The 26,247-nt window shown below is 41.0% G+C and overlaps 1 protein-coding gene across 6 annotated transcripts in view; it reads left to right on the top strand.

The window, feature by feature from the left end:
- Nucleotides 1-26,247, top strand: part of LOC139758849 (glyoxylate/hydroxypyruvate reductase A-like) — a 296,538-nt gene that overhangs the window by 79,936 nt on the left and 190,355 nt on the right. For 5 of the 6 annotated variants that reach the window (XM_071680708.1, XM_071680707.1, XM_071680711.1 and 2 more), the window contains one exon: nt 11,847-11,969. The exons of the other annotated variant lie outside the window; for it this stretch is intronic. In XM_071680708.1, coding sequence (XP_071536809.1) covers nt 11,847-11,969 — 123 coding nt within the window. The remainder of the gene's footprint in view (nt 1-11,846; nt 11,970-26,247) is intronic. 6 annotated transcript variants of the gene reach the window in all.

Below are 26,247 nucleotides of genomic sequence, written 5' to 3'. Positions count from 1 at the left end.
CCATTGTTTACCCCAGACGCTTCACATGCCCTGGTTCAATCCATTGACAGCACGTCGACCCCGTATACCACATCGTTCCAATTCACTCTATTCCTTGTACGCCTTTCACCCTCCTGCATGTTCAGGCCGCGATCACTCAAAATCTTTTTCACTCCATCTTTCTACCTCCAATTTGGTCTTCCACTTCTCTTCGTTCCCTCCACCTCTGACACATATATCCTCTTCGTCAATCTTTCCTCACTCATTCTTTCCATGTGACCAAACCATTTCAAAACTCCCTCCTTTGCTCTCTCAACCACACTCTTTTTATTACCACACATCTCTCTTACCCTTTCATTACTTACTCGATCAAACCACCTCACACCACATATTGCCCTCAAACATCTAATTTCCAACACACCCACCCTCCTCCGCACAACTCTATCTATAGCCCATGCCTCGCCACCATATAACATTGTTGGAACCACTATATCTTCAAACATACCCATTTTTGCTTTCCCAGATAATGTTCTCACCTTCCACACATTCTTTATTGCTCTCAGAACTTTTGCCCCTCCCCCATCCTGTGACTCACTTCCGCTTCCATGTTTCCATTTGCTGCCAAATCCACTTCCAGACATCTTGAACACTTCACTTCCTCCAGTTTTTCTCCATTCAAACTTACCTCCCAGTTAATTTGTCCCTCAACCTTACTGAACCTTATAACTTTCCTGTTATTCACATATACTCTCACCTTTCTTCTTTCACACACTTTACCAAACTCAGGCATCAACTTTGCAGTTTCTCACCCGAATCAGCCACCAGCACTGTATCATCAGTGAACAACAACTGACTCATTTCCCAAGCCTTCTCACCCACAACAGACTGCATAGTTGCCTCTGTCTCCAAAACTCTTGCATTCTTCTCCCTAAGCACCCCATCCTTAAACAAAGTAAACAACTATGGAGACATCATGCACCCCTGCTGGAAACCAGCATTCACTGGGAACCAATCACGTTCATCTGTTCCTTCTCTACACATGCCTTACATTGTTGGTAAAAACTTTTCACTGATTCTAGCAACTTACCTCCCACACCATATACTCTTAAAGCCTTTCACAAAGCATCTCTCGTGACCCTATCATATGCCTTCTCCAGATCCATAAATGCCACATACAGATCCATCAGTTATTCTAAGTATTTCTCACATACATTCTTCAAAGCAAACACCTGATCCACACATCCTCTACCACCTCTGAAACCACACTGCTCTTCCCCAATCTAATGCTCTGTACATGCCTTTTAGCAAAAATGTAAAGAAGTACCTTTATTGTTTATGAGTGGTGAACATTTAGAATAAATTGAGGAAGGAAATCGTGATTGCTGGAAGCATACAAAAATTAGATAGTTGTTTAATAATAGAAAATGTTCAAGAGATGGGACTTCAAAAATGTAAAATTCCCTCCAGTATTCTACCTTACCTTGCTTTCCTGTTCCAGGAGTCCCTTTTATCCTTATGAGTCCCTTGCAGCACTCTGGAAGCTGGCTACACCCACTGACTGGGGCCACAGGTCATATAGTATTTTGTTGTTTGTGCATTTATGTGCAGAGAATGCAGGGCAGTTGATTAATAAGTGCATGGTATTTTCTCTATGGTAGTTGCACTGTGGGCATGAGGGGTCTTAGGATTTATTGCACTGATGTTTGTAGTGTTGTAGTAATGGATGATGTCCAGAGCTTGAGTAGGAGTGTTTGACTCATGTTTGTCTGCTGAGTGTGGTTTCTCATGGATTTGTATCTGGTGAGATGGATTTGAAGGATGGGAGGTAGGTTGTTTTAGGCTTGTTTTTTTTTTTATTTTGTCAGTATTATTATTGTTGGGGTTGGGGGAACTGGTTAGTAAAGGTAACTGAAATGGGAGATAGGGGTAGATTTTTTATTTCTACTTATGGATTGGTGGTGTGTTATGAAGTGGTTTGGATGGGACGAGTTTAGAGATGTTGCATAGATTTGATTGCTGAGCATGATGAAGTAGGACTGTATTGAGAGGATCTTTGTTTCAATGTAAAGATGCTGAGTGTTTGTGGATGCTAGGCAGCTAGTGATTGCTTTGAGTGTACCACCATTTTGTTTGGTTAGCAGCTTTTTGCATTTGCTTTTGAGAAGTTGGAAGACCAGGTAGATGAGATACTGTTTAAAGTGGGGCATATGAATTGTTTATAGAGGATGTTGAGGGATTCTTGTTTTGTCCATATATGATGCCATTTAGTTTGTGTGTTTGTTACTTGTGCACTGATGTAATTGATGTAGGGAGTAACTGTCATGTGCATTTTATGTGATGTCTAAAACGGTTGGTGTTTGCTTGGTAGGAGATGTGAGCTGTATTCACGTCTGTCTGGGGTAAAAGGAGTGACTGAAGACTTCTGTAGAGGTTCAGACATTCTGTGCTGGGTGAGCCATTGTTCCAGTTGTTTAGTGTAGTGCTGCATGTTTTATGGTGCTATTGTGGTGTCAGGATGTTTTGATAAGATTGTAAGGTCATCTGCATGTGAAAGGACCTAGCTCTGTTGAGTGTTTATCTGGCCTATGTCACTCAACAGCTGAGAGTCGGAAGTTGTCCAGCTTCATTTGCTGGACAACTGGAGGTCCTAGGACTGAAGCACAGTGGCAGCCTCCATCTCCTGACTGCAGTTCTCTGCTTCCTGCGGGCGGTAGTGTTGTGCGAATCCGTTAGGAACATCCACCATTGTCACGGGAATAGCGTACCAGCCACCGCTGGTATGTTGGTTGCCAATGAAGGCCAGGGGGGAGCAGCTGATGACCATTCTCCCACTTGCCCACATTGTGGGATCACCTTTGCCAGCTTTCAGGGCTGTAGGGTCCACGAAAGGCAGGCACACCCGAGCTCATTCCATCAAGAGCTAGTGACTCAACACATCTTGTCCAAGGCAAGATAGTCTGATGAGGAGGTAGAGCTCCTCACAAGAGTAGAGACGACGATGGTAGCTGGTCCTTCACTGGTTGCTGGCCAGGGCCTGAGACAACGGTTGCAGGTTATTTTTGCCGGATGGGCAAAGTAATAAAGGGCCTTTGAAGGAAGGCTTCGTATAAGTCACACATTCAGGAGCTGATCTTGGACGTCAACCTTCACCACAAGACCGGTGAAGATGAGGTGACTGGTAGTGTGTTGGATGAGGGACATGTCCTGGCAACTGCAGGAGGCAACATGCGAAACAGCACCTTGGTAGAGGCATCACATGAAGGAAGCTGTGTGCATGCTAACTCCGGTGGGGAAGGCTCTGCCAATATGGGAGAGTCCATAAGGGTGAGCTCACCACTTCTGGTGGAGATGAACCCCACTGTTTTATCTGTCCCCACCGCTCCACTGGTTCCTAATCCCAATCCTTCATCTCGGAGACTGTCTTATCTCGGCGCACTTGGACCTGGCCCCACAAATCCATCATGGGATGAAGATGTCTTAGATGTGGCCGTTGAACATTTGAGCTGAGGGAACAGCCTCTCTGCCATCAGGGTAGCCACAGAGCATGCCAGGCAACTGGTAAGCTCTTGTGGCTCACCCTAAGACCACCAAGATCATGGTGAGGGCGGACCAAGACAGCGAACAAACGCTGGCAGTGAACACTGGATTGAGGAGGCTCCTGTGTGTGAAAATTGTCATTGCAGGGAGCAATATCTTAAAGTACAGTGGCTTTACAAACAGAATAAATCACTGGCCACTGTACAGGTTCTGAAAGATGACTAGGAGGTGCCTCTAAATATGGTTGGGCCGGAAACCCTCTACCCCTTGTGGAAAGCTCTCTTCTCTCAACCATCTGAGCTGTATGGACATGTCATTACTGACTATGACCCAATCAGTGAACCACTAGCAGAGATTCTAACCATGGGTGAGGTAGCACACCACGTCAAAGCCACCAAAACATCCACCCCTGGTCACGACGGAATGCAGTTGCAACTTTTGAAGTTTATTCCTCTGCAGGTACTCTGCAAAATGTTTAATCTGTGGATCACCATATCTATACTGCCTGAACCACTCGAGGCAAACAGAATGTTACTGATACCAAAGGTACCTAATCCAACTGAACCCAAGGATAACAGGCCAATCACTATCTCATGTGCCGTAGTCCATCTGCTTCATAAGATCTTAAGCAGCCACATCTTCAGCCTCGTCCAGATTGATGGAGCTCAAAAGGCATTCATTCCTGGGGACGGATGCCTTGCACCTGGCATTCCTCAACATGGCTAAAGCATTTGAGTGTTAATCATGGCACTATTGAGCAAGGCATGTCACAGAAGGGCATTCCTACCCTTGTCAGGGCACATATTATGTTTGCTTATGATCGAGCCTTCACACATATTGAAGGCAGCAGTGGGATGTTGAGTGCAATAAAAATGACTCATGGGGTCAAGCAGGGTGGCCCCTTATTCCCCATTCTTAAACTGTGAAATTGATGAAGGAGTTGCAAGGGTTATGGAATCCAGCAAGGGTGTTGGATTCGGTGACCAGAAAGTGTCAGTGCTAGCATTTGCCGATGACCTGGTTCTGGTGTCGAAGATGCCAGCTGGCCTACAGAAGGCTATAGACATCATGTCAGAAACTCTCATGGGGGTGGGCTTCGAGTGAATCCTGGAAAGTGTTGGTCCCTCGGCATGGAGGTAGACAACAAACTCAAGACTTAGTACGTCAATGAAAATAGGATGTTCCAAGTCTTGATCAGCATTATTGGCTCCCTGGATGTTGAGGATGACTATGAGTATCTTGGTATTCTCATTAGGGCAGGAGGCAGGTGCAAGTCCTACAGTGCCTTGCTAGAAGAGGGGCTCCTTAACATCACCAGAGCCCCTTTAAAACCTCAGCAGAGGGTTGTGATCCTCGTAGACCACCTAGTGCCAAAGTTCATGCATCGCCTGATGCTGGGGAGGACTTTGACACATATCATAAGCCTGGTACGCTTGGGCATATCTCTCGGATATGCCCATGTACCCACAGGGGCAGAGTAAAGAGGCACCACAAAATCTGTGCCTATCTGGCTGGCTGGCTGAGACAAAAGGGTTATAAAGTTGTTTGTAAGCCTTGCATCACTATTGCGGGGTCCTTTAGGAAGCTGGATATCGTGGCTTCCAAAGGGACAGATGTGTGTATCATTGATACACAAGTCTCTGAAGTTTGCTTCACGCTCTTGGCTGCACATCAGAATAAGTGCAGCTATTATGGCACCCAGGAAGTCCTTCAGGGCATATGGGATCTCACTGGAAAAGACACCATGCGAGTACTATCCACCACTGTTGGCCTGGTGCATGGTGTCAAGAGAGTGCGAGTGCTCTCAGAGGGTTAGGGCTTTCCTACCGGGACCTTGAGGTGTGCTCCATGAAAGCCCTAACCTGGACCCACTTCCTTTACAGGATGTGGTCCAAGAGCACAAGTTAATAGTCGGTCACTTGTCTGGTCCATCTGGTGTCGGCCCTTGGGCTGGTGGGGGTGTTTCCCTCTTGTGCGTCCGTGGGAGGTGGGACTTGGTCATCCCCCCCAAAGCTACCAGGGGGGTACTAGTTCCCAAAGGTGGTTTGACATGGTGGGAAGTGGACTTCTTGGCAGGGCAAGTCTGCTACTCCCATTTGTCAGGCCGCACTGGAAGGTTAGCGGTGCTGGGAAGGTGTTCCTGTGTAAGGTAGGGAAGGTATTACTCGAACCACTTTTCTTAACTGCCAACCTCTCTACTTCAATCTTTGCTATCAGCAGTCTGATCTACTGTCTTCCCCTTAGAGTGCATACAATTCTTCCTTTCAGTTAACAACTTCTTTCACTATCCAGACTTAGTGTCTGCCCCCTGTTTACCTTGCACAGTAATTAGCATTTCTTGCACCCCCAATTAAAATTGGGAATCTATGAAGAAAATTTGCTGAAGGTATTAGGAGGTTGTGCAGGAATAGATTAAAGAGAGTTGGAGAAAGAACTACTCCCTAGGGAAACCCTTTTGGAGTTTAAGTGTTTAAGAGTGACTCTGGTATAGGGGTTGGCTTTGAAATTGGCAAACCACTTATGTTATTGTTTTGGAGGTATGTTGTCAAATATTTTTAGGTAAGGATGAGTCATGGGTACAGTGTCAGATGCTTTGTTGATGTCTACAGCCACTGGTTCTGTGTAGGAGGAAAGGGTTGTGAGTTTTTGAACCATTAAGGGTATATTGTGTGAGCTCAGTGTGCAATGTGGTAGTAGAGTATTTGGGTCTGAAGCCATGCTGTGTGAGTGAGAGTGGGATATTTTTTTGATTGGTTTTGGTCATTTTTTCTCAGAGTTTGATTACTGAGGACTGATGTGATATAGAACAGTTGGAGGAGAGGTAGTTGGTGGTTAAGAGGGTTTTAGGATTGGTATTTTGATGGCAAGTTTCCAGATGTTTATGGATACTGTTATGTAGCCTGGAATATTGAAGATATTTGCAAGTGCTTGGATTACAAGTGGCCTATATTGTCTTATGTGAAAGTTTGATATGCGGCAAACCAAACACTCTCAACACACCATCTTCAGTAGCTGATCATACCATACATCACATTCTGCCCACCAGCACTACACAAAAAATCCAAGTGGAGCACACTACACAAACTATCCCTGGACCATATGCCCATCCTGATGATAACTCTTTTGCCCACTCAGTCAGCACAATCACCAGAAAAACATATGCAAACTACAGGAAAGGGAAATGGCCAGCCTTCACTCAGTACATGAAAACAAGCTCCAAAATTTCTGTGTAGATGATTTCTTATCCCCAAATTATGCATTCTCACACTTCATCAGCGTCTTGAACCAAGCAAACAAAAAGCACGTACAACAAGGGCATGGAAAGAAATACAACCCAAATTTCTCCCCACATATTACACACCTCATAAAACAAAGAAACCAACTCAGACGCAACTATTCAGCATCTTTGAAAAAAAGAAAAGAGAGAACAAAACCACACTAAAGAACACCATCACTAACCTAATCACTGAAAAACAAACTGAAAACTGACACTCCTTCCTCAACACAGTGAATTGCATAACAACCAAATTTGGCTTACATTAAAGGAAATCCATCATTATCATACCAGTCCAGCCCCATCTCGTGAAGCACTTCTGACCCATTCTAGTGAAATACCCTCTCTAAAAGAAAACACAAGGATAATCATGAGCCATTACTCAAAAACTAGCCACAGACCAAGCACACATCTGACCAGGAAAGTCAATAAAAACCAACACAAAATCCATCCACAAACAACTGCCTATCCACCCTTTGCTCTCACTGACTCAAACAATGCAATTAAACCCCTTGTACTGTACAAATAGTGAATTTCAAGTGGGAAATTGCATATATTTTTAATGAAGGTAGAAGTCAAGGTAGACCATGTAGTCTGTGAGACTTGGCTATGGATGTTGGTGAGAGGACAAGAGCAAGGGAAGGAGTAGCATTACTCCTGAAACAGGAGTGGTGGAAGTATGTGATAGAGTGTAAGAAAGTAAACTCTAGATTGATATGGGTAAAACTGAAAGTGGATGGAGAGAGATGGGTGATAATTGGTGCATATGCACCTGGGCATGAGAAGAAAGATCAAGAGAGGCAAGTGTTTTGGGAGCAGCTGAGTGAGTGTGTTAGTAGTTTTGATGCACGAGACGGGGTTATAGTGATGGGTGATTTGAATGCAAAGGTGAGTAATGTGGCAGTAGAGGGAGTAATTGGTGTACATGGGGTGTTCAATGTTGTAAATGGAAATGGTGAAGAGCTTGTAGATTTGTGCGCTGAAAAAGGGCTGGTGATTGGGAATACCTGGTTTAAAAAGAGAGATATACATAAGTGTACATATGTAAGTAGGAGAGATGGCCAGAGAGCATTATTGGATTACGCGTTAATTGATAGGCGCGTGAAAGAGAGACTTTTGGATGTTAATGTGCTGAAAGGTGCAACTGGAGGGATGTCTGATCATTATCTTGTGGAGGCAAAGGTGAAGATTTGTAGAGGTTTTCAGAAAAGAAGAGAGAATGTTTGGGTGATGAGGGTAAGTGAGCTTGGGAAGGAGACTTGTGTGAGGAAGTACCAGGAAAGACTGAGTACAGAATGGAAAAAGGTGAGAACAAAAGACATAAAGGGAGGGGGAGGGGGTTGGAGTATTTAGGGAAGCAGTGATGGCTTGTGCAAAAGATGCTTGTAGCATGAGAAGCGTGGGAGGTGGGCAGATTAGAAAGGGTAGTGAGTGGTGGGATAAAGAAGTTAGATTATTAATGAAAGAGAAGAGAGAGGCATTTGGACGATTTTTGCAGGGAAATAATGCAAATGAATAGGGTGTTTTGGTCGAGATGGTGTGCAAAGTGAGAGGGTTAGGGAGAATTACTTGGTAAACAGAGTAGAGGTAGTAAAAGCTTTGCAGAAGATGAAAGCCGGCAAGGCAGCGGGTTTGGATGGTATTGCAGTGGAATTTATTAAAAAAGGGGTGACTGTATTGTTGACTGGTCGGTAAGGTTATTTAATGTATGTATGACTCATGGTGAGGTGCCTGATGATTGGCAGAATGCTTGCATAGTGCCATTGTACAGAGGCAAAGGGGATAAAAGTGAGTGCTCAAATTACAGAGGTATAAGTTTGTTGAGTATTCCTGGTAAATTATATGGGAGGGTATTGATTGAGAGGGTGAAGGCATGTACAAAACATCAGATTGGGGAAGAGCAGTGTGGTTTCAGAAGTGGAAGAGGATGTGTGGATCAGGTGTTTGCTTTGAAGAATGTATGTGAGAAATACTTAGAAAAGCAAATGGATTTGTATGTAGCATTTATGGATCTAGAGAAAGCATATGATAGAGTTGATAGAGATGCTCTGTGGAAGGTATTAAGAATATATGGTGTGGGTGGCAAGTTGTTAGAAGCAGTGAAAAGTTGTTGTTGAGGATGTAAGGCATGTGTATGTGTAGGAAGAGAGGAAAGTGATTGGTTCTCAGTGAATGTAGGTTTGCGGCAGGGGTGTGTGATGTCTCCATGGTTGTTTAATTTGTTTATGGATGGGGTTGTTAGGGAGGTGAATGCAAGAGTTTTGGAAAGAGGGGCAAGTATGCAGTCTGTTGTGGATGAGAGAGCTTGGGAAGTGAGTCAGTTGTTGTTCGCTGATGATACAGTGCTGGTGGCTGATTCGTGTGAGAAAATGCAGAAGCTGGTGACTGAGTTCGGTAAAGTGTGTGAAAGAAGAAAGCTGAGAGTAAATGTGAATAAGAGCAAGGTTATTAGGTACAGTAGGGTTAAGGGTCAAGTCAATTGGGAGGTAAGTTTGATTGGAGAAAAACCGAAGGAAGTGAAGTGTTTTAGATATCTGGGAGTGGATTTGGCAGCGGATGGAACCATGGAAGTGGAAGTGAATCATAGGGTGGGGGAGGGGGCAAAAGTTCTGGGAGCGTTGAAGAATGTGTGGAAGTCGAGAACATTATCTCGGAAAGCAAAAATCGGTATGTTTGAAGGAATAGTGGTTCCAACAATGTTATATGGTTGCGAGACTTGGGCTATAGATAGAGTTGTACGGAGGAGGGTGGTTGTGCTGGAAATGAGATGTTTGAGGATAATATGTGGTGTGAGGTGGTTTGATCGAGTAAGTAATGATGGGATAAGAGAGATGTGTGGGAATAAAAAGAGTTTGGTTGAGAGAGCAGGAGAGGGTGTTTTGAAATGGTTTAGTCACATGGAGAGAATGAGTGAGGAAAGATTTACAAGAGGATGTATGTGTCAGAGGTGGAGGGAACGAAAAGTGGGAGACCAACTTGGAGGTGGAAAGATGGGGTGAAAAAGATTTTGAGTGATCGGGGCCTAAACGTGCAGGAGGTTGAAAGGTGTGCAAGGAATAGAGTGAATTGGACTGATGTAGTATACCGGGGTCGACATGCTGTCAATGGATTGAACCAGGGCGTGTGAAGCATCTGGGGTAAACCATGTAATGTTCTGTGGGGCCTGGATGTGGAAAGGGAGCTGTGGTTTCAGTGCATTATACACGACAGCTAGAGACTGAGTGTGAACGAATGTGGTCTTAGTTGTCTTTTCCTAGCGCTACTTCGCGCACATGCGGGGGGAGGGGGTTGTTATTTCATGTGTGGCGAGGTGGTGATGGGAATGAATAAAGGCAGACAGTTTGAATTATGTACATGTGTATATATGTATATGTCTGTGTGTGTGTATATATATATATATATATATATATATATATATATATATATATATATATATATATATATATTTTTTTTTATATATATATATATATATATGTTGAGATGTATAGGTATGTATATTTGTGTGTGTTGGCGTATATGTATATACATGTGCATGTGGGTGGGTTGGGCCATTCTTTCGTCTGTTTCCTTGCATTACCTCACTAACGCGGGAGACTGACAAAGCAAAATAAATAAAGATAAATAACGTTGAGATGTATTGGTATGTATATGTGAGTGCGTGGACGTTTATGTATATGTATGTGTATATGGGTGGGTTGGACCATTCTTTCGTCTGTTTTCTTGCGCTGTCTCACTAATGCTTGAGACAGCGACAAAGTATGATAAATATAGATATATAAGTATACGATGCTCTGTCATATATCTTTTTGCATTTGTCATCAGTTTATAAGGGAAATTATGTCGCTATATGTAAATTTTTCTATGGAAGCAGAGGGCATTGAAGTGACTTAAATCTCTGGCTGGGTGCTTCCTCCTGCCTAGTCTGTAAGCAGCAAAGTGGATGTACATCATGAGTTCTTTGTGCTCTGATATACTGTAATCTTTCAAGCATGAGCAGAAAATCAGGTGCCTATAGAAATTTGTCTAGTATTTGCTGGAAGCAACATAGTAGTGTTACTCTCACCATGAAAATTTTGTGATAGAGTGCAGTAGAAATGGAGACTGGGCTGTTGATGTCATTAAGAATGCCAGTGAGATTATGGCGAGAGTGAAGAATATGATGTAGTATTCTTTGAGGGAAGTTATCTGGCAGAGAAACCCAGGCCATGGAAACAGTGGACAAGATGCTGATTAATTGGCTGAATGATTTACATTATTTCTCTCTTTTTAAAGTTTGTGCATTACACATATACATTTGTTAAGGGTTTGAGGTACATACATTTATATTAGGTTGTGCTGGACATGTGTGAAGAATGTATCTCAAGCTAATTATAGTATTCCTTATGGATGAAAACTCCCATTTCATATTTTTTTTGCTATGTCTTGATTTTTTTGGGTTGTAACCCTGATGTATGTTGAGGATCCCCTTTACATGATAGCTAGATGTGCATTAATGAAACTGATGTTTTTCTTTTTCTGACACATCCTCTCAGAAATGGGAAAGTAATTTAGTTTAAGAAAAAATCGATGGAGAGAGAACATAAATTTGATATCTCTTTTGATGCAAATATGTCTTCAAAGTGAATGAATATGAAATTTAGTCATAGAACAGAGCTTATATTATAGATGTCACATAGGAAATGTCTAGAATTCTTATACAAATCAGCTGTAAGGCACTGGACACTTGATCCATCCTGTGTAAAATGAATTGTTATTCAGGATTAGTGGATTGTAATGTTGGGTCAGCATGATGCGAGTGAATTGAGTAATTACCCTTTGAGAAGGAGTGCAGTGTAGATGTGACAAGAGGTTTGAATAGTTAGTGCTGCAGATTGAGCTTTAATGAAGAAATTCTTCATTTTGGCAAACTTATCTATTGTCCATAGCAGTAATTCTGTGTTCAGGTGGGGCCAGGTCATTGTTACTGAATAGTATTCGGGTAAAAGAAAGTCTCTAGAAGACAATTATTATGAAAATCTCTTTATGGTCTAGTACTCTGACTGATATATTATTACAGCCAAAGCCAACATTTCCCATCACACGCATGGTTGGTGAAAACTTCAGTCAGTTGATGGCAGAGTACACAGTTGGTTGGATAATTAGTCATGAACGTGGCTGGCTAAAGTGCAAGGAAAACCAGGTAAGACTTACTCAGTACTGCCTCTAGATTCCAGGTTTGGCTATTGTTACAAGTTTTCCAGTAGCTAGTCAACTGTAAAAGTTAGTTAACTATTGCCTTTTGAGCAGTAAGTGTTTTATGCTGTATGGTTTGATGGTTTTATTTACTTTAATCCTTTTTGACAGTGTTCCTTAAGTGGAGCTTATTTCTCTCTACTGCAGTCTGTCCTGTGAGCATGAGATATTTCTTAGAGCATTCTCTAGAAAAACTGGGGTTAGGACCTTTTTAACCCTTTGTCAATCTATGGGGAAATGCTGGATTTCTCCACCCTGTACCATTGTCTTAGTTATATGGTGATAGCTTGCTTATCTTGGGCCCCACCTTCAGCCGGTCAGAGAATGCCATAGAGATAATGTCATCCGCCCACTTGCTCCTGGCTGCTTACAGCTCAGAATTTTTGTAGGTTCCTTTCTGTCAAGTTGTGTTGCCAGAATTCACCCCTTGGATTAGTATCACTTTTCTTTTCTATCCTTGGGATTAGGGGAGAAAGAACACCTCCATGTATTCCCTGTGTGTCTTAGAAGGTGACTAAAGGGGATGGGAGTTGGGGGCTGGAAACCCTCTGCTTCTTGTATTTCAATTTCTAAAAAGGGAAACAGAAGAAGGAGTCAAGCAGGGAGTGCTCATCCTCCTTGAAGGCTCAGACTCGGGTGTCTGAATGTGTGTGGATGTAACCAAGATGAGAAGAAACGAGAGATAGGCAGTATGTTTGAGGAAAGAAACCTGGGTTTTCTCTCTCTGAGTGAAACAAAGCTCAAGGATAAAGGAGAAGAGTGGTTTGGGAAAGTCTTGGGAGTAAAGTCAGGGGTTGGTGAGAGGACAAGAGCTAAGGAAGGAGTACCACTTCTGAAGCAGGAGTTGTGGGAGTATATGATAGGGTGTAAGAGACTAAATTCTTGATTGATGTAGGTAAAACTGAAAGTGGATGGAGAGAGATCGGTGATTATTGATGCCTATGTACTTGGTCATGAGGAAAAAGATCCTGAGAGGCAAGTGTTTTGGGAGCAGCTGAATGAGTGTGTCAGGAGCTTTGATGCATGAGACTGGGTTTTAGTGATGGGTGACTTAAATGTGAAGGTTTGTAATGTGGCAGTTGAGGGTATAATTGGTGTACATGGAGTGCTTAGTGTTGTAAATGGAAACAGTGAAGAGCTTGTGGTTTTGTGTGCTGAAAAAAGACTAGTGATTGGGAATACCTAGTTTAAAGAGAGGGATATACATAGATATACGAATGTGAGTAGGAGAGATGGTGAAAGGGCATTATTTGATTATGCGTTAATTGATAGGTGTGTAAAAGAGAGACTTTTGGATGTAATTGTCCTGAGGGGGCAGCTGGAGAGATGTCTGATCACTGTCTTGTGGAGGCAAAGGTAAAGATTTGTAGAGGTTTTCAAAAAAGATGATAGAATGTTAGGGAGAAGAGAGTGGCAAGAGTAAGTGAGCTTGAAAAGGAGACTTGTGTGAGGAAGTACCAGGAGAGATTGAGTGTAGAATGGCAAAAGTGAGAGCAAATGATGTGAGGGGAGTGGGTGAGGAATGGGATGTATTTAGGGGAGCATTTATGCTTGTGCAAAAGATGCATGGGGCATAAGAAACGTGGGAGGTGGGCAGATTAGAAAGGGTATAGTGGTGGAATGAAGAAGTAAAGTTAGTGAAAGAGAAAAAAGAGGTGTTTGGATGATACTTGCAGGGAAGTAGTGCAAATGACTGGGAGATGTATAATAGAAAGTGGCAGGAGGTCAAAAGAATGGTGCAAGGGTTGAAAAAAGAGGGCAAATAAAAGTTGGGGTGAAAGAGTATCATTGAATTTTAGGGTGAATAAAAAGATGTTTTGGAAGGAGGTAGATAATGTACATAAGACAAGAGAACAAATGGGAACATTGATGAAGGGGGAAAGTGGGGAGGTGATAACTGGTAGTTATGAAGTGATAGGTAGATGGAGTGAGTATTTTGAAGGTTTGTTGATTGTATTTGATCATAGAGTGGCAGATATAGGGTGTTTTGGTTGAGGTGGTGTGTGAAGTGAGAGGGTTGGAGAATGGTTTGGTTAAGAGAGAAGAGGTAGTGAAAGCTTTGCAGAAGATAAAAGCTGGCAAGGTGGCGGGTTTGGACGGTCTTCCAGTGGAATTTATTAAAAAAGGGGGTAACTGTGTAGTTGATTGGTTGGTAAGGATATTCACAGAATGTATGGACCATGGTGAAGTGCCTGAGGATTGGCGGAATGCAAGAATAATGTCATTGTACAAAGGTAAAGGGAATAAGGGTGAGTGTTTAAACTACAGAGGTATAAGTCTGTTGAGTATTCCTGACATTGTATATGGGAGGTTATTGATTGAGAGGGTGAAGGCATTTAGAGGGCATCATATTGGAGAAGAGCAGTGTGGTTTCCAAAGTGGTAGAGGATGTGTGGATTAGATGTTCGCTTTGAAGAGTGTATGTGACAAATACTTAGAAAAACAGATGGATTTGTATTTAGCATTTATAAATCTGTAGAAGGCATGTGATAGGGTTAATAGAGATGCTTTGTGGAAGGTTTTAAGAGTATATGGTGTGGGAGGTAAGTTGCTAGAATCAGTGAAATGTTTTTACCAAGGATGTAAGGCATGTGTATGAATAGGAAGAGAGGAGAGTGATTGGTTCCCAGTGAATGTTGGCAGGGGTGTGTGATGTCCCCATGGTTGTTTAATTTGTTTATGGATGGGGTGGTTAAGGAGGTAAATACAAGAATGTTGGAGAGAGGGGCGAGTATGCAGTCAGTTGTGGATGAGAGGGCCTAGGAAGTGAGTCAGTTGTTGTTTTCCGTTAGAGCTTTGGTGGTTCATTCAAGTGAGAAACTGCAGAAGTTGGTGACTGAGTTGGGAAAAGTGTGTGAAAGGACAAAGTTGAGAGTAAATGTGAATAAGAGCAAGATTGTTAGGTTCAGTAGAGTTGAGGGATAAGTTAAATGCGATGTAAATTTGAATGGAGAAAAAACGGAGGAAGTGAAGTTTTTTAGATATTTGGGAGTGGACTTAGCAGCGACTGGAACCATGGAATCAAAAGTGAGTCACGGGGTGGGGGAGGCGGCGAAGGTACTGGGAGCTATGAAGAATGTGTGGAAGGAGAGAATGTTATCTCGGAGAGCAAAGATGGGTATGTTTGAAGGAATAGTAGTTTCAACATTGTTATATTGTTTCAAGGCATGGGCTATAGATATTGTTGTATGGAGGAGGGTTGATATGTTGGAAATGAAATATTTGAGGACAGTATGTGGTGGGGGATGGTTTGATTAAATCATGAAAGGGTAAGAGAGACGTTTGGAAATAAAAAGTGTGTGGTTGAGGGAGCAGAAGAGGGTATGTTGAAATGGTTTGGACATATGGAGAGAATGAGTGAGAAAAGGTTGACAAACATGATGTATGTGTCAGAAGTAAAGGGAACAAGAAGAAGCAGGAGATCAAATTGAAGGTGGAAAGATGGAGAGAAAAAGATTTTGGGCGATTGAGGCCTGAATACACAGAAGGGTGAAAGGAGTACAAAGAGTATAGTGAATTGAAACGATGTGGTCTACTGGGGTCTACGTGCTGTCAGTGGACTGAACCAGGGCATGCGAAGCGTCTCAGGTAAACCATGGAAAGGTCTATGAGGCCTGGATGTTTATAGGGAGCTGTGGTTTCAGTGCATTACACATGGCAGCTACAGATTGAGTGTAAATGAATGTGGCCTTTTTTGTGTGTTTTCCTGGTACTACCTCGCTGAAGCAGGGGGTAGCAGTCCTATTTCCTGTGGGGTGGATTGGTGTCAGGAATGAATGAAGGCAATCAAGTATGAGTATGTACATGTGTATTTATGTATATATCTATGGATGTGTATGTGTATGTATTTATATGTTGATATGTTTATGTATGTAGCATTTATGGATCTGGAGAAGGCATATGGTGGAGTTGATAGAGGTGCTCTGTGGAAGGTACTAAGAATATATGGTGTGGGAAGCAAGTTGTTAGAAGCAGTGAAAAGTTTTTATTGAGGATGTAAGGCATGTGTACTTGTAGGAAGAGAGGAAAGTGATTGGTTCTCAGTGAATGTAGGTTTGCGGCAGGGGTGTGTGATGTCTCCATGGTTGTTTAATTTGTTTATGGATGGGGTTGTTAGGGAGGTGAATGCAAGAGTTTTGGAAAGAGGGGCAAGTATGCAGTCTGTTGTAGATGAGAGAGCTTGGGAAGTGAGTCAGTTGTTGTTCGCTGATGATACAGCGCCGATGGCTGATTCATGTGAGAAACTGCAGAAGCTGGTGACTGAGTTTGGTAAAGTGTGTGAAAGAAGAAAGTTAAGAGTAAATGTGAATAAGAGCGGGAGACAGCGACAAAGCAAAATAAAAATGATATATAGTTATGTTTATGTATGTATATTTGCATGTATGGTTGTTTATTTTATATATGAGTGGATGGGCCATTCTTTCGTCTGTTTCCTGATGCTACCTTGCTGACATGGGAAACGATGATTAAGTATAATGATAATAATAAAAAGATTTTCTTATGTTATTATTTGGTTAATAGGGAGATTGTACACAGCCAGTTTCATAGCCAGCCACCTTACTAGAATCATTCACTGTGGCTTCACCTTTAAAACTGTTAAACTTTGCATTGATGTTTCCCAAGGACCAGATTGTTTTCCAAACTTTTTCAGTCTCTTCCCACATGACCACCTTTAGCAAACCACAGCATGAAGGTCCTTTCTTATGCAGATGTCCTCAGTCTCATTGCAGTACTTTGGCACCTCATTAACAGCAGCAAACATGCAGCACTGCTTTACAGTACATAATTGAAACTGTAGCTTATCCAGAACAGTGTCTGCATCTCCACAGAAGTATTCAATCACCATTTTAACCTCTGACAGAAACAAATCCAACTCATACCCTATAGTCATCTTGAGTGGATAGTCATTCTTACTGAACAAAGTACCAACCATTGTAGGTATCATGTATGACACACATATAACATTCAATGTGCACACCAATAACTTCAACATAAAAGGAACATAAACTACATTACCTAAGAACACTTAATTGGCACCAGATTTGGACAAGGAAAAGAATGCCACAACACTCTTTGAATGATTCATCTGCTCTACTTTAAACTACACCTCACCTACTTGGTCATCCATTTTCTGAAAAGCAAATGTCAGAGGACTGCAAATCACACAAAGCAGTTCACTCATCACAGTTACTGGTAGCCTATCAGTTACAAATACTCAACACCAACACAATGAAATAAAATCCTCCCAGTTCAGTCCCAGTTTAACTTCTGCAGCTGCACCAGACACCTCCCCTGCAGCTGCACCAGACACCTCCCACCCATACAACTCCATAACTAACCACCAAACTACTAAGTAGAAATAAAAATCTTACATCTGCCTCGCACTTCAGGAATCTCTACTAACAGATCCCCATCTCCAACAGATATAACAATGACAAAGTGCATACAGAATAGAATAACCCAGTGAGCACAAATTAAATACCCTCCCATCTAAGTCCTAAATTTCAGCCCACTACACTCCTCAGACAAGCATGGGTCACACTTTCCCATCTGTGCTCTGGATATCAACCATCCCTACAACACATAGTGGTTGGAGTATGCATTTTCATGACCAAAAGCCTTCGGGGATGCAACAGTAAGTTTCTGTAGAATGTATTATTTTCACTAGTAAGGTAATAAGGATTATGTTCATTAAGTTTTTTCTTTTTTCATACATATTTGTCATTTCCCGTATTTGCAAGATAGCGTTAAGAACAGAGGACTGAGCCTTTGAGGGAATATCCTCACTTAGACCCCTTTTCTGTTCCTTTTTTGGAACAGTAAAAAATGAAAGGGCAGGATTTCCAGCCCTCCCGCTCCCTCCCCTTTTAGTCGCCTTGTACGACACACAGGTAATATGTGGGAAGTATTCTTTCTCCCCTTTTGTAATATTTGTATTATTTTCTCAGTAATTTGATATAAAGAGCAAAAAGGATACAGTGTACAGTATACACATGACTAACATATATGTTGGGACAAATGTTGAACAGATAATGTTACAGCATTCTGGAAAGAAAGCCAGCAATAAATGAAGTGAATGCTTGGACATTACCTGTCTTGAGCGACTTAAAAATGAATGAAAATCATAAGAAGATTTAGATATAGAAAAGAGGTATGGTACATGCTTTTAATTACTTTGATAGCATTACTTATCAGTTACTGAGGAGTTTGGGAACACAGTCAGGCTCCTTGAGTAAATATGATACATCAGAACTTTATTTTGTATGGTCATTACTTTTAAACCAGCTATTATCAGATATGAAATCAAGAGTTAATGGTTTGATAGGTCTGTTTGATTTTGTTCATGATATTTTGTTTCTTACAGTTTTCTGCATTGCTTCTAAAGGTTCCTTTGTTGCCTGACCTACTAGAATACATAATTCATATATCATTTGTTTCCTTTGCATCAGCATTTTATATGCAGACATAGGCATACAATACCAATCATACATTCAACATCATGTCTAATAGTGTTTTTTGCCTAAACATCAGTATTGTCTTTCTGTTTCTTGGCCACAATTAATGAAATAATGGCAGTGAGGATTACCCAGAGCCTTTGAATTAATTTTGCTTACAGAAACCTTCTTGCTGTGTTACCATAGTTGTGCAAATCCCTTGTGTTAGTTTTTCTACATTTATTCCAATTTAGGCTTAAAGTTCAGTCTGAATTTTTTCTTTTTCTGATTAACGGTCCTTTTGTTTTCAACACCTTTCCCCATCTATTTTTCATTTTCATGAGGTGAGCAACCTAATTTGAGGTTATTCACTCATGAGAAATTTGTTTTTGGTTGACACAAATAACATGATGCAACAGAAAGAGTGAGAGTTACAGTCTGATACACCTTTTCATTAAAGGTCATTATTATGAGTTAATGGGTGGTTTGAGTTATTTTACAGACTGTGGGGATGACACCTTCAATTGCCTCTTTCAAGTGTGTTCAGATGTTATGTCTGATGTTAACTTGACAGGCCTACTATATACAAATGAAGATAATGCAAGATTTTGTTACAATATTTCATCAGATCTTGTGAGGGCAAGTCTTATTGGGAAATTAGGTATAGACAAGATTTGATCCTCACAAACATCCTCATGCAGATTTTTGTAAAATTTATTATCATGTGGAGATTAGTCCCCACTCCCATTAGAACTACACTTAGAAAGTGATCAGACTGATGGTGATGAAAGATTAAGGTTGGAATTACTAACACCATCTGCTCAATCTCATCATCACTATACAAACAAATTAGTTACATCCTTTTGACAAACTAGTAGGTGCCTAGCGGTGTCATCTAGGAGACATTGGAGGGGTATTTCTGCACTAAAGTCAACATCAGTATTTTCAGTATAACACTGTTTTTCAGCTTTTCAACTTTTATTGTATGGTGGACACATTTTTTCTTTTTTTTTCATACTTGCCTGCCTATTCCTGCATGAGTGAGACAGAGCTTAGGACAGATGAAGAAGGGTTGTATTCGCTCACATTCATTCTCTATATACCATGTGTAATGTCAGATAATTTAATGGGAAATTATATGGGAGAGTATTGATTAAGAGGGTGAAGGCATGTACAGAACATCAGCTTGGGGAAGAGCAGTGTGTTTTCAGGAGTGGTAAAAGATGTGTGGATCAGTGTTTGCTTTGAAGAATGTGTGTGAGAAATAGAGAAATACTTGGAAAAACAGATGGATTTGCATGAAGTATTTATGAGCCTGGAGAAGGATATGATAAGGTTGATAGAGATGCTTTGTGGAAGTCTTTAAGAGTATATGGTGTGGGAAGTAAGTTGCTAGAAGCAGTGAAAAGATTTTACCAAGGATGTAAGGCATATCTACAGTTGGGAGAGAGGAGAGGATTGGTTCCCAGTTAATGTTGGTCTGTGCCAGGGTGTCTGATGTCCCATGGTTGTTTGATTTGTTTAAGGAGGTAAATGCAAGAGTTTTGGAAAGAGGGGCAAGTATGCAGTCTGTTGTAGATGAGAGAGCTTGGGAAGTGAGTCAGTTGTTGTTCACCGATGATACAGCGCCGATGGCTGATTCATGTGAGAAACTGCAGAAGCTGGTGACTGAGTTTGGTAAAGTGTGTGAAAGAAGAAAGTTAAGAGTAAATGTGAATAAGAGCGGGAGACAGCGACAAAGCAAAATAAAAATGATATATAGTAATGTTTATGTATGTATATTTGCATGTATGGTTGTTTATTTTATATATGAGTGGATGGGCCATTCTTTCGTCTGTTTCCTGATGCTACCTTGCTGACATGGGAAACGATGATTAAGTATAATGATAATAATAAAAAGATTTTCTTATGTTATTATTTGGTTAATAGGGAGATTGTACACAGCCAGTTTCATAGCCAGCCACCTTACTAGAATCATTCACTGTGGCTTCACCTTTAAAACTGTTAAACTTTGCATTGATGTTTCCCAAGGACCAGATTGTTTTCCAAACTTTTTCAGTCTCTTCCCACATGACCACCTTTAGCAAACCACAGCATGAAGGTCCTTTCTTATGCAGATGTCCTCAGTCTCATTGCAGTACTTTGGCACCTCATTAACAGCAGCAAACATGCAGCACTGCTTTACAGTACATAATTGAAACTGTAGCTTATCCAGAACAGTGTCTGCATCTCCACAGAAGTATTCAATCACCATTTTAACCTCTGACAGAAACAAATCCAACTCATACCCTATAGTCATCTTGAGTGGATAGTCATTCTTACTGAACAAAGTACCAACCATTGTAGGTGTCATGTATGACACACATATAACATTCAATGTGCACACCAATAACTTCAACATAAAAGGAACATAAACTACATTACCTAAGAACACTTAATTGGCACCAGATTTGGACAAGGAAAAGAATGCCACAACACTCTTTGAATGATTCATCTGCTCTACTTTAAACTACACCTCACCTACTTGGTCATCCATTTTCTGAAAAGCAAATGTCAGAGGACTGCAAATCACACAAAGCAGTTCACTCATCACAGTTACTGGTAGCCTATCAGTTACAAATACTCAACACCAACACAATGAAATAAAATCCTCCCAGTTCAGTCCCAGTTTAACTTCTGCAGCTGCACCAGACACCTCCCCTGCAGCTGCACCAGACACCTCCCACCCATACAACTCCATAACTAACCACCAAACTACTAAGTAGAAATAAAAATCTTACATCTGCCTCGCACTTCAGGAATCTCTACTAACAGATCCCCATCTCCAACAGATATAACAATGACAAAGTACATACAGAATAGAATAACCCAGTGAGCACAAATTAACTACCCTCCCATCTAAGTCCTAAACTTCAGCCCACTACACTCCTCAGACAAGCATGGGTCACACTTTCCCATCTGTGCTCTGGATATCAACCATCCCTACAACACATAGTGGTTGGAGTATGCATTTTCATGGCCAAAAGCCTTCGGGGATGCAACAGTAAGTTTCTGTAGAATGTATTATTTTCACTAGTAAGGTAATAAGGATTATGTTCATTAAGTTTTTTCTTTTTTCATACATATTTGTCATTTCCCGTATTTGCAAGATAGCGTTAAGAACAGAGGACTGAGCCTTTGAGGGAATATCCTCACTTAGACCCCTTTTCTGTTCCTTTTTTGGAACAGTAAAAAATGAAAGGGCAGGATTTCCAGCCCTCCCGCTCCCTCCCCTTTTAGTCGCCTTGTATGACACACAGGTAATATGTGGGAAGTATTCTTTCTCCCCTTTTGTAATATTTGTATTATTTTCTCAGTAATTTGATATAAAGAGCAAAAAGGATACAGTGTACAGTATACACATGACTAACATATATGTTGGGACAAATGTTGAACAGATAATGTTACAGCATTCTGGAAAGAAAGCCAGCAATAAATGAAGTGAATGCTTGGACATTACCTGTCTTGAGCGACTTAAAAATGAATGAAAATCATAAGAAGATTTAGATATAGAAAAGAGGTATGGTACATGCTTTTAATTACTTTGATAGCATTACTTATCAGTTACTGAGGAGTTTGGGAACACAGTCAGGCTCCTTGAGTAAATATGATACATCAGAACTTTATTTTGTATGGTCATTACTTTTAAACCAGCTATTATCAGATATGAAATCAAGAGTTAATGGTTTGATAGGTCTGTTTGATTTTGTTCATGATATTTTGTTTCTTACAGTTTTCTGCGTTGCTTCTAAAGGTTCCTTTGTTGCCTGACCTACTAGAATACATAATTCATATATCATTTGTTTCCTTTGCATCAGCATTTTATATGCAGACATAGGCATACAATACCAATCATACATTCAACATCATGTCTAATAGTGTTTTTTGCCTAAACATCAGTATTTGTCTTTCTGTTTCTTGGCCACAATTAATGAAATAATGGCAGTGAGGATTACCCAGAGCCTTTGAATTAATTTTGCTTACAGAAACCTTCTTGCTGTGTTACCATAGTTGTGCAAATCCCTTGTGTTAGTTTTTCTACATTTATTCCAATTTAGGCTTAAAGTTCAGTCTGAATTTTTTCTTTTTCTGATTAACGGTCCTTTTGTTTTCAACACCTTTCCCCATCTATTTTTCATTTTCATGAGGTGAGCAACCTAATTAGAGGTTATTCACTCATGAGAAATTTGTTTTTGGTTGACACAAATAACATGATGCAACAGAAAGAGTGAGAGTTACAGTCTGATACACCTTTTCATTAAAGGTCATTATTATGAGTTAATGGGTGGTTTGAGTTATTTTACAGACTGTGGGGATGACACCTTCAATTGCCTCTTTCAAGTGTGTTCAGATGTTATGTCTGATGTTAACTTGACAGGCCTACTATATACAAATGAAGATAATGGAAGATTTTGTTACAATATTTCATCAGATCTTGTGAGGGCAAGTCTTATTGGGAAATTAGGTATAGACAAGATTTGATCCTCACAAACATCCTCATGCAGATTTTTGTAAAATTTATTATCATGTGGAGATTAGTCCCCACTCCCATTAGAACTACACTTAGAAAGTGATCAGACTGATGGTGATGAAAGATTAAGGTTGGAATTACTAACACCATCTGCTCAATCTCATCATCACTATACAAACAAATTAGTTACATCCTTTTGACAAACTAGTAGGTGCCTAGCGGTGTCATCTAGGAGACATTGGAGGGGTATTTCTGCACTAAAGTCAACATCAGTATTTTCAGTATAACACTGTTTTTCAGCTTTTCAACTTTTATTGTATGGTGGACACATTTTTTCTTTTTTTTTCATACTTGCCTGCCTATTCCTGCATGAGTGAGACAGAGCTTAGGACAGATGAAGAAGGGTTGTATTCGCTCACATTCATTCTCTATATACCATGTTTAATGTCAGATAATTTTAATGGGAAATTATATGGGAGAGTATTGATTAAGAGGGTGAAGGCATGTACAGAACATCAGCTTGGGGAAGAGCAGTGTGTTTTCAGGAGTGGTAAAAGATGTGTGGATCAGGTGTTTGCTTTGAAGAATGTGTGTGAGAAATAGAGAAATACTTGGAAAAACAGATGGATTTGCATGAAGTATTTATGAGCCTGGAGAAGGCATATGATAAGGTTGATAGAGATGCTTTGTGGAAGTCTTTAAGAGTATATGGTGTGGGAAGTAAGTTGCTAGAAGCAGTGAAAAGATTTTACCAAGGATGTAAGGCATATCTACAGTTGGGAGAGAGGAGAGGGATTGGTTCCCAGTGAATGTTGGTCTGTGCCAGGGGTGTCTGATGTCCCCATGGTTGTTTGATTTGTTTAAGGAGGTAAATGCAAGAGTTTTGGAGAGAGGTACAAGTATGCAGTTGGTTGGGGATGAGGGGCCTGGGAAGTGAGTCAGTTGTTGTTCACCGATGATACAGCTTTATTGGCTGATTTGAGTGAGAAACTGCAGAAGTTGGTGACTGAGTTTGGAAAAGTGTGTAAAAAGAGAAAGTTGAGAGTAAATGTGAGCACAAGCAAGGTTCAGTAGGGTTGATGGACAAGATAATTGGGATGTAAGTTTAAATGGAGGAAAATTGGAGAAAGTTAAGTGTTTTAGATATCTAGGAGTGGACTTAACAGCAAATGGAACCATGGAAGTGAGTCACAGGGTGGGGGAGGGAGCGAAGGTTTTGGGAGCGATGAAGAATGTGTGGTAGAAGATAATATCTTGGAGAGCAAAAAATGGGTAAGGTATGTTTGAAGGAAAAGATGTTCCAGCAAATTTATATGGTTTTGAGGCATGGGCTATGGATAGGGTTGTATGGAGGAGGGTGAATGTGTTGTAAATAAAATGTTTGAGGACAATATGTGATGAGGTGGTTTGATCAAGTAAGTAATGAAAGGGTAAGAGGGATGTGTGGTAATAAAAACAGTGTGGCCAAGAGAGCAGAAGAGGGAGTGTTGAAATGGTTTGGACATATGGAGAGGATGAGTGAGGAAAGATTCACAAAGAGGATATATTTGTCAGAGGTGGAGGGAACAAGAAGCAGGAGATAATATTGGAGGTGGAAAGATGGAGTGAAAAAGATTTTGAGCCGTGGGGGCCTGAACATACAGGAGGGTGAAAGGCGTGCATGGAATAGAGTGCATTGGAATGATGTTGTATACTGGGGTCGATGTGCTGTCAATGGATTGAACTAGAGCATGTGAAGCATCTTGGGTAAACCATGGAAAGGCCTGTTGGGCCTGGATGTGGAAGTATGTAATAGAGTGTAAGAAAGTAAATTCTAGATTGATGTGGGTAAAACTGAAAGTGGATGGAGAGAGATGTGTGATTATTGATGCCTATGCACCTGGTCATGAGAGGAAAGATCATGAGAGGCATATATTTTGGGAGCAGCTGAGTTAGTATGTTCGCAGATTTGATGCACAAAACTAGGTTATAGTGACGGGTGATTTAAATGCGAAGGTAAGAAATGTAGTTGAGGATATAATTGGTGTACATGGGGTGTTCAGTATTGTAAATGGAGATGGTGAAGAGCTTGTGGATTTGTGTACTGAAAAGGGACTGGTGATTGGAAATACCTTGTTAGAAAGATATGCATAACTATATGTATGTGAGTAGGAGAGATGGTCAGAGGGCATTATTTGATTATGTGTTAATTGATAGGTATGTAAAAGAGAGACTTTTGGATGGTGATGTGTTGAGAGGGGCAGCTGGAAGGATGTCTGATCACTATCTTGTGGAGGCGAGGGTGAAGATTTGTAGAGGTTTCCAGAAAAGAAGAGAGGATGTTGGGGAGAAGAGAGTGGTGAGAGTAAGTGAGCATGGAAAGAAGACTTGTGTGAGGAAGTACCAGGAAAGATTAAGTGTAGAATGGCAAAAGGTGTGAGCAAATGACTTAAGGGGAGTGGGGAAGCAATGGAAAGTATTTAGGGAAGCAATGATGGCTTGCATAGAAAATGCATGTGGTATGAGAAAGGTGGGAGATGGGCAGATTAGAAAGAGTAGTGAGTGGTGGGATGAAGAAGTAAGATTGTTAGTGAAAGAGGAGAGAGAGGCATTTGGACGATTTTTTGCAGGGAAGTAGTGCAAATGACTGGGAGATGCATAAAAGAAAAGGGCAAGATGTGAAAAAGAGAGCAAATGAGAGTTGGGGTAAGAGAGTATCATTAGACTCTTTCTTTTCTTTTAAACTATTTGCCATATCCCGCGTTAGCGAGGTAGCGTTAAGAAAAGAGGACTGGGCCTTTTTTGGAATATCCTCACCTGGCCCCCTCTGTTCCTTCTTTTGGAAAATTAAAAAAAAACGAGAGGGGAGGATTTCCAGCCCCCCCTCCCTCCCCTTTAGTCGCCTTCTACGACACGCAGGGAATACGTAGGAAGTATTCTTAATTCCCTATCCCTAGGGATAATCATTTATTAGACTCTAATGAGAATAAAAAGATGTTTTAGAAGGAGGTAAATAATGTGCGTAAGACAAGAGAACAAATGGGAACATCGGTGAAGGGGGCAAGTAGGGAGGTAATAACAAGTTGTGATGAAGTGAGGAGATGGAATGAGTATTTTGAAGGTTTGTTGAATGTGCTTGGTGATAGAGTGGCAGATGATTTGGCCGGGGCGATGTGCGAAATAAGACGGTCAAGGAGAATAGTTTGGTAAAGACTGAAGAGATAGTTAAAGCTTTGTGGAAGATGAAATCCTGCAAGGTGGTGGGGTTTGGATGGTATTATATTGGAATTTATTAGAAATAT

Source organism: Panulirus ornatus, chromosome 31 (genome assembly GCF_036320965.1).
Source record: "Panulirus ornatus isolate Po-2019 chromosome 31, ASM3632096v1, whole genome shotgun sequence".
NCBI lineage: Eukaryota > Metazoa > Arthropoda > Malacostraca > Decapoda > Palinuridae > Panulirus > Panulirus ornatus.
The sequence above is the reverse complement of the archived record's forward strand: the minus strand, read 5'-3'. Positions and strand labels throughout refer to the sequence as shown.